General features: G+C 42.5%; 1 protein-coding gene across 2 annotated transcripts in view; it reads right to left on the minus strand.

Moving 5' to 3' along the window:
• LOC135537213 (myosin-10-like) overlaps positions 1–5,155 on the minus strand; it is a 104,222-nt gene extending 99,067 nt beyond the window's left edge. For both annotated transcript variants that reach the window (XM_064963409.1, XM_064963406.1), the window contains exons 1-2: positions 4,989–5,155; positions 2,798–3,174 (exon numbers count right to left, since the gene is read on the minus strand). In XM_064963409.1, the coding sequence (XP_064819481.1) occupies positions 2,798–3,142 (345 nt within the window). In that variant the 5' untranslated portion in view covers positions 3,143–3,174; positions 4,989–5,155. The remainder of the gene's footprint in view (positions 1–2,797; positions 3,175–4,988) is intronic.
• Between the last annotated feature and the right edge of the window lie 5,421 nt (positions 5,156–10,576).

Consider the following 10,576-nt stretch of genomic DNA (forward strand, 5'->3'; position numbering starts at 1 on the left):
AATATCCCAGGATGGCACATAGCCGGTATGACAATCTGGATACCGCCCAAACAAAATACAGATCCAGCGAACTTGACAGTAGGGCTGTCTCTGACAAAAAGAAATCTTGGTCGACTGAGAGTCATCTGTAGAATGTGTATTTTTCCATATATAGACACACCCTATGTCTTTGAATAAAATCCAACTATATATACTGAGCTTGTCTGATGCTTTAAGCATACTGTTTGATTAAATAATTAAGACACAAATAGCTCAAGAGGGAGCCCAATGGCCACACTGTGTTAAAAATAAATGACAGCGAGTGCCTCTGTGAACAGGCACCGCAGCACAGCAAGTGTTTATCGCGCTGTCCGTGCTGAATCTGCCACATAATTACAGCCATTTAGTTTCTTACTTGTTTCTCTGCCTGAAAGGTTCTGTTACCAAAATACCTAATTTGTATTAATCAAAAAACATTTCCTTTTCCCATCATCCCTTGCTCTTTTTACGTGAAACATGTATAACTTGCATGCACGTGACCAATAGGTCCTGACCTATAGCCTATCACAATCACATCAATACATTTGTTATAACAAACTCAGAACATCGTAACACATGTGACAGCAAAATGGATGCGGAGGACATGAAAAAGAAAACGGGGGAATTGCTTTGGAGGGAAAGGGGAAGTCAGATGTGTGGAAGACATTTGACTTAGTCGTGGAAACTATTGGAGAAGAAGAAAAAGGAGGGGATATAGGAACAAGTGCTGTGTGAGTATTGTGTACCAAACAGCTGCTTTTAGATCACAGTATTATCATTGTTTAGGAGCGAGAGCTAAATAAGAACAAGAAGATCAAGAAAAAGGAGGCTATAGGAGCGAGAGCTGCGTGCACTTTATGTGTGACAAACAGGAGCAGTTAGATTACCATATCATTTTTCTGCCGTTTGGAAAAGTGTAAAAAACAGTAAATAAATTATATGTAATACCAGAGTCTGTTCTAACGGGAAAAAAACGTTGTAAATATTTTATTACAGCAGAGCAAAGATTAAAAACAGCTGAATTTGTGACATTTCTTTATTCTACATATTAAGGTTGCATGAGGCTTGGTGGTCACGAAATCAGTAGGCTATTAAACAAATACTCATTCTGACAACAGAAGCAGGATTTGTCTTATTGGTTATATAATGTAGATATATATGGATGATTTATAAAGCCAGGCATGTTTAACAGTTAGGCTATTGATTATAGACTTAATAAAGTTGGGGTTTCCTCTCTCCTCAATTTTCTTAGACAATTAAGGCAAGGGATGCTTCCTTATGTCCTCACTCCGCTGCTGCCTCCGCCACATTGTTCTCAACACCAACATGCTGGTTAACTATGCCATTATGCACTAAGCAACATATAGAGAAAGGCGCCAATTCAACAGCGCCCTGAAGATTACGTTTCAGAACCATGGACAGCGACCGCTATCCCTCACGGGAGAAGGCGAATTTGTTATAAAATAATATATTTATTAGTGTTGCACCATTATTCTTACATTATATAACAATTTACAATATCAGTAGCACGTGTCATAAGAGTGATGGGCTGTGCCATCTCTGTGGACAGGTGAAAAATAGACAGGTGTCTTGTGCACCATGAAAAACATAATCTATTTACGACCAAACAATCGACCAGTTGACTAAATGTGGTCAGCCCTACTTGACAGGGAGTTATTTTTTAATCAAGTAGTGGATTAGGTACAGTACTACTGAAGGTTGAAAATATGCCAGTTATTCTGTGCCAGCTGTTGCTTATCTGCAGGGAGACAAAGAGCCCTGTGAAGGCGGTACAGTTAGTCTGTGTGAATGACTCAGCACGAGCCTCGCTCCCTGGCTGGCTGATTACTGCAGATCAGGCCCATTGGCAGGGAACCATTACATTAGCACTACTAGCCACATGAATGGATGGAGCACCGACAGGGCCTCACTAAAGCCTGGTGCTCACCTAGCAATCCAGCCCATGCCAGGGAGTGTGTTGGACGGGGCATGGGGTTTGGGTCGAGAGGCCTTCTTGTCATTTCTAGCAGGTCAGTTACTCATCAACATTTTTTTATTGACCAGATGGTCAGGGGGCTGGTACATAATTACAAATAATTTGAAGCAAGAAGCTCAAACCGATATAATATTTGACTAAAACATAATAATTTAAAACCATTTCTATATGATTCCATGTTTCTCTCTATTATGTGTGGGAATACTTGAACTGATTTCCAAAATTAAAATCACTTGGAGTTGATTTCCTGGTGTTTTAAAAGTATTTTAGCGATGTCCAACAATAAAACAATAAAACCTCTGCTTCATTAACATCCCAAAATGACCTCATCCCCGAGCTGTCCTTCTGCCTCTTATTGCAGCCACCTGGGGAGAGAACCACAGGAATAGCTGGTACTGTGGAACTGTGGAGGCAATCACAGTTGTCCTCCCTTCTCTCTGGGTCTCAGGCGGCTAACTGACTTTCCATCTATTCCAGGAATGCATGTCATGTCACTAAATGGGTCGTAATCACACTGGTTATCTGGGACATTGCTAATGCCATTGCCAACTTATTAGAACCCTGGGATATGGTGGTGTATCTAAGGACAAATGGTTTTGGGGGTCTCTGTGGGTTTGGTATTGGACAATTCTGATTGATGTGATGGGTAGTTGGGTACAATATACCAAAAAGGGAGGAGAAAGGCTACTGGTTCACTTCAATAAGATACCAATGTAAGGTAAATAAGCCTACACCTGGTTTTCTCAAGTCAGAAGTCAAAAGCAGGACTTCTATCCTACTTACATAGATGAGGCCAGAGTAGTAGCGGTCCTTGAGGTTGTGCAGCACTGAAGCCTCGTTCAAACACGTGAGCTCTGCCATGTCCTCCACCTTACTGAACTTGGGAGGGTTCATCTTCTGGATATCGTCCTTGTTCACTATGGCCTTCTTGCTGTTCTCAGCTAGCTCCACCACCACCTCGTCGCCGCGCTCCTCGCGGATGCTGGCCGCCTCAAAGCCGTGGCGCTCCGAGGGGATCCATACGAGCTTCTTGGCCGTCCAGTCGGCCTGCGTGGCCGGGTTGCAGACCACGGCACGGTCCACGAACAGGTACCGCTCCGGGTCCTCCTGCCCGCTCCGCTGTGCCATCTCTGGGGTACAACCAGAACACACTAGGACACCTGGACGGGAGACACAAACAGTTAACACATTGGTTGAGTTATACCCATTATTTAAAAAGGTTGACCCCTAGCCCCTACCGAAGCTCTCCTGTAGATCTAATGATGAATGTGATGCCCAGGGGTAGTTTGGGATACAGAGTACCAGTAATCCTCAAAATCTGGAGCTTAAATACCAAAACAACAGACAGCTGAGCTGAGTTCTGAGGTCTCCTTGTAAATCAGACTCTCTCCTACAGTAACACATTCCCAGTCCAAGTACAGTACCCTCAGTGTGTCCCTCTCACCAACTCCCTCAAAAAGAGACTTTCCTCAGACAGCACACATGACAATTATCACCCTGATGTCTGAGCCAAGCTATGTGTGGGTAGACTAGAGGCTCTCCCTCTACAGAGATAGATCCACAGTATGTCTGTCATACACTGCATATGTATGACTTCCAGTTCAGCTAGGCTAGGGATTGGAAGGGAGAGCCAAGATGGAAAGCTGACCCTAGACCAGTGTTTGGAGAACACTTCAGCCTCCTTCGCACCATGACTGCAGAAAAACAACATAATATATCCTCGCCTGAAGCATCCACTGAGGAGTGGAGGAATTGCAGTCTTCCATGAAGCCCAGCCCTGCTGAAATGCTTCACAGACCACCGCCACCAGCTTCTGTATCAGTATCTAGTGTTTACAGAGCCTGATTAAGATGACTAGACCAGAATAAATAGGAAGAAGCAACCAAGTACACTTCCTGATCCAGGTAGTAGCCAAGCGTGCCATGTAATTTCTTACTGTGATAAGAATGATTGGGATATGATGTCATCAACTCCGATAACACTATCTTATTGTAATAGTATATTACTGCTGACATGAGCTATTCAGCATTTCTAGACTGATAGTGGGAACATTTTCTGAAAACTATATGAACTTTTGATAAAGCCTATGGCTCGTGTAGATTAGGCTGTACTTGAGAATATTGACAGAAAATCAAGAGATGTAATTGACGCTGCTCACACAACTGGACATGCCAGCTTCAGCTGATGACGGCAAGCAGGGTGTTTACACGGTGTTGCTTCAACCCGAAACTGGGCCAGATCCCTGGATAGAGGGATCAGGGTGCAGCTAAGCGTACTGTCGTGCCACTGCATCCCCTCTCTACGTCTCAGAAAACCGCTATGATATCTGACCGCACGCCAAACAAGTCATCCAGCCAAGGCATTGCCAGCCTTTGTTGAAATTACCAAGCCCTTCGCTGATAAACTTGCCGAGTAAACCTGGTTAGAATAAAATGCATTGCTCACATCACACTGATTCTTGCTGTAATGTTAGCTAGGTAACGTTAGCTAACATTGTCGGGCAAGCTCTGTATTTAGCTGCATTGGTGAGCATAGTTTATACAATATTGAATTTCTAAATAAAAGCTCAACTTCTATTATCATAACCGAGCAGTACATGAATGTGTTAAAATACCATATGTTAAGCACGAGCTTAAGCAATGAACATCAAAAGGAGTTCTGATGCAGTTTAGGGTCCTCGCGCTGCATGCACCATCACTGAAATGTATAGCTGGAAAGACATTTTAGAATATTCCTATAATGAGCATACCAATTAGTTTGCTATTATTAAAACGATCACTTAATTCAATTGATGATTTTTTTTTTTATCTAGAAAATGTCATTGAAACAATTGAGCATGTTAGCGAGCTAGCTAGTTTGATGTCAACTAGCCAGCAAGGTTGAGGTCCTCCATCGTTGAAAAGTCATGGCAAAATAATCCGTTAGCCAGCTAGCCACCCAGTCATCCCTATGAAAACGACTCTAATAAACTCACCTGGTGTAGATGATAATAAAAGTCAGACAATTTTATGAATATACTGATAGTAAGCAGAACAAAGTAATATTCCTCAGAATTCTTTGAAATTTCTGCAAATATTCCCTTTTTCGGCCGCTTCTCATCAATGGTACACCCCCAACATCCAACTTCTTCTCAACCAAACTCGCCATGCAGCACTTTTCTATTCCCGCCTCTAGGACCAGACGTGCGGCACACCCACTATTCAAAGATAAAATATGATTGGATTCCACCGCCTGAAGTCTACAGGCGATTGGTTGAAATTCCGCCCGTTTGAAAACCTTGATATTCTTGATTATCCGCCCGAGCCATAACGTTTCACCTGCAGACGGGTGGATGCTGCCATGAGATACTTGCAGTGAATACATTGGATAATATTTGGATAATATCAAGCGAAAAAGGCCCATTCACTGGTCTTTGACATGTCCATCACATACCACATCCTCTGAATATGAATTCTCCATCCCATCAATTTGTTTGCACCAACTTAAACTGTGATGAAGTGGTAAAGCATCTCCCACAACAAATTGCCTTTCGATTGATTATTACACCCAAATTACGATATTTTTCCGTGAACAGCAAGGTCCATTTATTTGTGGGATTTCTAGCCTATCAACTAATGTGATATGGACACATAACTGCCCCCATTTATTATGCATACTTTATAACCCACTATATTAGATTTATCTGGTCTGGATTAGCTAATAATGTAGCTAATACATTTGTATAAAAAGATGAGAAAACAACATCCCATCATCACAAATCAGAAGTATTTTGTCCACTCCTTGACTACTATACTGAACAAAAATATAAAAGCAACATGCAACAAATGTTAAAATTTTACGGTTACAGTTCATATTAGGAAATCAGCAAGGTTGGGGAGTAAGAGATTGCATGTAAAGGATCACAAAAAACGGTAACAGTAAACCGTTACATTACCAGCAGCAACAGTGTAATCAGATTACAGATTGTTTTTAAATAACTTGATGATTACTTCGATCATTACTTTTAAATTCAGAAAGGATGTTTGCGGAAAAAAATATTTGACACTTCTCTGTTTTCTCAAGACATTCAAATCAAAAGGCGCAAATTTAAATTTGTTCCACCTGAACGAGTCAAATCAGAGCCCACTATGATGACACACCAAATGTGCTTAATGGGATCGCGGGAAACAAGCAGGAATAAATAGGATTTTGTAGGCTACAGTCCAAGCTATGTCTTCCAATTGTGCGACTGTTGTTGGCATCCAAAGATTATCCAATTTGTGGTTGTTGTGGATGGCTGTTCACAAATCCTTTTGAAACCAGTGGACAGCCAGTGAAAAATGCGCTCTTGCAACAGCTGCATAGTGCGGATCCAAGCCTATGGAATCAAAGTAGGGCTTTTATTGCTCAATCTAATTCATTCTGGAAAAAAAAATAATCCATAGTCCTAATGGACACATGCTCAAATTTGGCCAATCTGTAGTTGCTACATCCATTTTTGGATTTATAGATGTATAATATATATATATATTTAAGATAAAGTAAAACGTTTGGACAAACCTACTCATTCATGGGTTTTTCTTTATTTTTTTTATTTTTTCTACATTTTAGAATAACAGTGAAGACATCAAAAATAGGAAATAACACATGGAATCATGTAGTAACCAAAAAAGTGTTAAACAAATAAAAAAATGTTTTATATTTGAGATTCTTCAAAGTAGCCACCCTTTGCCTTGATCACAGCTTTGCACACTTTTGGCATTCTCTCAACCAGCTTCATGATTTAGACACCTGGAATGCATTTAAATTAACAAGTGAACCTTGTTAATGCGTTTGAGCCAATCAGTTGTGTTGTGACAAGGTAGGGGTCGTATACAGAAGACAGTCCTTATTGGTAAAAGAACAAGTTCATATTATGGCAAAAACAGCTCAAATAAGCAAAGAGAAATGACAGTCCATCATTACTTTAAGACATGAAGGTCAATCAATACAGAACATTTAAAGAACTTTGAAAGTTTCTTCAAGTGCAGTCGCAAAAACCATCAACTGCTATGATGAAACTGGTTCTCATGATGACTGCCACAGGAAAGGAAGACCCAGAGTTACCTCTGCTGATGAGGATAAGTTCATTAGAGTTACCAGCCCAAATTTTATCCCAAATAAATGCTTCACAGAGTTCAAGTAACAAACACATCAACTGTTCAGAGGAGACTATGTGAATTTTATGTTTTATTTTATTTAACTAGGCAAGTCAGTTAAGAACAAATTCTTATTTTCAATGATGGCCTAGGAACAGTGGGTTAACTGTCTGTTCAGGGGCAGAACGACAGATTTGTACCTTGTCTGCTCGGGATCTGAACTTGCAACCTTTCGGTTACCAGTCCAACGCTCTAACCACTAGGCTACCCTGCCGAATAAGGCCTTCATTGTTCAAATTGCTGAAAATAAACCACTACTAAAGGACACCAATAAGAAGAAACACAAGCAATTGGGCCAAGAAACACAAGCAATTGGCATTAGACCATTGGAAATCTATCCTTTGGACTGATGAGTCCAAATTTGAGATTTTTGGTTCCAACCGCCGTGTCTTTGTGAGGGTAGGTGAATGGTAGGTGAACGGATAAGGTGAACGGATGTATGTGAACGGATGATTTTCGCATGTGTGGTTCCCACCATGAATTATGAAGGAGGAGGTGTGAAGGTGTGCGAGTGCTTTGCTGGTGACACTGTCTGTGATTTATTTAGAATTCAAGTCACACTTAACCAGCATGGCTACCACAGCATTCTGCAGCGATATGCCATCCCATCTGATTTGCACTTAGTGGGAATATCATTTGTTTTTCAACAGGACAATTACCCAACACAACTCCAGGTTGTGTAAGGGCTATTTGACCAAGAAGGAGAGTGATGGAGTGCTGCATTAGATGACCGGCATTCCACAATCACCCGACCTCAACCAGATTGAGGTGGTTTGAGATGAGTTGGACCGCAGAGTGAAGGAAAAGCAGCCAACAAGTGCTCAGCATACGTGGGAACTCCATCAAGACTGTTGGAAACGCATTCCTCATGAAGCTGGTTGAGAGAATGCCAGAGTGTGCAAAGCTGTCATCAAGGTAAAGGGTGGCTACTTTGAAAAATCTCAAATATAACATATATTCTGATTTGTTTAACACTTTTTTGGTTACTACATGATTCCATATGTGTTATTTCATAGTTCTGATGTCTTTACTATTATTCTACACTGTATAAAATACAAAAATAAAGCAAAACCCTTGAATGAGTACAGTGGCAAGAGAAAGAATGTGAACCCTTTGGAGTTACCTGGATTTCTGTATAAATTGGTCATCAAATTTGAGTCACAACAATAGACAAACATCGTGTGCTTGAACTAATAACACACAGCACCCTGTCTTTCAAAGATAATTCGTAAAAATCCAAATAACTTCACAGATCTTCATTGTAAAGGGCTTAAACACGGTTTCCCATGCTTGTTCAAAGAACCATAAACAATTAATTAATGAACATGCACCTGTGGAACGGTCGTTAAGACATTAACAGCTTACAGACGGTAGGCAATTATGGTCAGTTACAAAAACTTAGGACACTAAAGAGGCTTTTCTACTGACTTTGAAAAACACCAAAAGAAAGATGCCCAGGGTCCCTGCTCATCTGCGTGAACGTGCCTTATGCATGCTGCAAGGAGACATGAGGACTGTAGCTTTGGCCAGTGAATTGCAATGACTGTACTGTGAGACAGAACAAACAGCTGATCGTCCTCGAAGTGGCAGACCATGTGTAACAACACCTCCACAGGATCGGAACATCCGAACATCACACCTGCGGGACAGGTACAGGATGGCAACAACAACTGCCCGAGTTACACCAGGAATGCTCAGGCTGTCTGCATTAGGCTGATAGAGACTGGACTGAGGGCTTGGAGGCCTGTTGTAAGGCAGGTCCTCACTAGGCGTCACCGGCAACAACGTCGCCTATGGGCACAAACCGTTGCTGGACCAGACAGGACTGGCAAAAAGTGGTCTTCACTGATCAGTCGCGGTTTTGTCTCTTCAGGGATGATGGTCGGATTCATGTTTATCGTCAAAAGAAAGAACGTTACACTGAGGCCTGCACTCTAGAGCGGGATCGATTTGGAGGGTCACAGCATCATTGGACTGAGCTTGTTGTCATTGCAGGCCATCTCAACGCTTTGCGTTATAGGGAAGACCTCCTCCCTCATGTGGTACCATCCTTGCAGGCTCATCCTGACATGACCCTCCACCATGACAATGCCCCCAGCCATACTGCTCGTTCTGTGCGTGAATACCTGCAAGACAGGAATGTCAGTGTTCTGCCATGGCCAGCGAAGAGCCCGGATCTCAATCCCATTGAGCAGGTCTGGGACCTGTTGGATCAGTGGGTGAGGGCTAGGGCCATTCCCCCCAGAAATGTCCGGGAACTTGCAGGTGCCTTGGTGGAAGAGTGGGATAACATCTCACAGCAAGAACTGGCAAATCTGGTGCAGTCCATGAGGAGGAGATGCACGGCAGTACTCAATGCAGCTGGTGGCCACACCAGATACTGACTGTTACTTTTGATTTTGACCTCCCCGCTTTGATCAGGGACACATTATTCCATTCCTGTTCGTCACATGTCTGTGGAACTTGTTCAGTTTGTCTCAGTTATGTTCATACAAATATTTACACATGTTAACCTTGCTGAAAATAAACGCAGTTGACAGTGAGAGGATGTTTCTTTTTTTGCTGAGTTTATATATACACTGCTCAAAAAAATAAAGGGAACACTAAAATAACACATCCTAGATCTGAATGAATGTGTTGACAACAAAAGCACACAAAAGTTATCAATGGAAATCAAATTTATCAACCCATGGAGGTCTGGATTTGGAGTCACACTCAATTAAAGTGGAAAACCACACTACAGGCTGATCCAACTTTGATGTAATGTCCTTAAAACAAGTCAAAATGAGGCTCAGTAGTGTGTGTGGCCTCCACGTGCCTGTATGACCTCCCTACAATGCCTGGCATGCTCCTGATGAGGTGGCGGATGGTCTCCTAAGGGATCTCCTCCCAGACCTGGACTAAAGCATCCGCCAACTCCTGGACAGTTTGTGGTGCAACGTGGCATTGGTGGATGGAGCGAGACATGATGTCCCAGATGTGCTCAATTAGATTCAGGTCTGGGGAATGGGCGGGCCAGTCCATAGCATCAATGCCTTCCTCTTGCAGGAACTGCTGACACACTCCAGCCACATGAGGTATAGCATAGCATTGTCTTGCATTAGGAGGAACCCAGGGCCAACCGCACCAGCATATGGTCTCACAAGGGGTCTGAGGATCTCATCTCGGTACCTAATGGCAGTCAGGCTACCTCTGGCGAGCACATGGAGGGCTGTGGATGTTGCTGGCATCAGAACATTCTCCACAGAGTCTCCAGACTGTCACGTCTGTCACATGTGCTCAGTGTGAACCTGCTTTCATCTGTGAAGAGCACAGGGCGCCAGTGACGAATTTGCCAATCTTGGTGTTCTCTGGCAAATGCCAAACGTCCTGCACGGTGTTGGGC

The sequence above is a fragment of the Oncorhynchus masou genome, chromosome 5, assembly GCF_036934945.1.
Source record: "Oncorhynchus masou masou isolate Uvic2021 chromosome 5, UVic_Omas_1.1, whole genome shotgun sequence".
NCBI classification, from domain to species: Eukaryota; Metazoa; Chordata; class Actinopteri; order Salmoniformes; family Salmonidae; genus Oncorhynchus; species Oncorhynchus masou.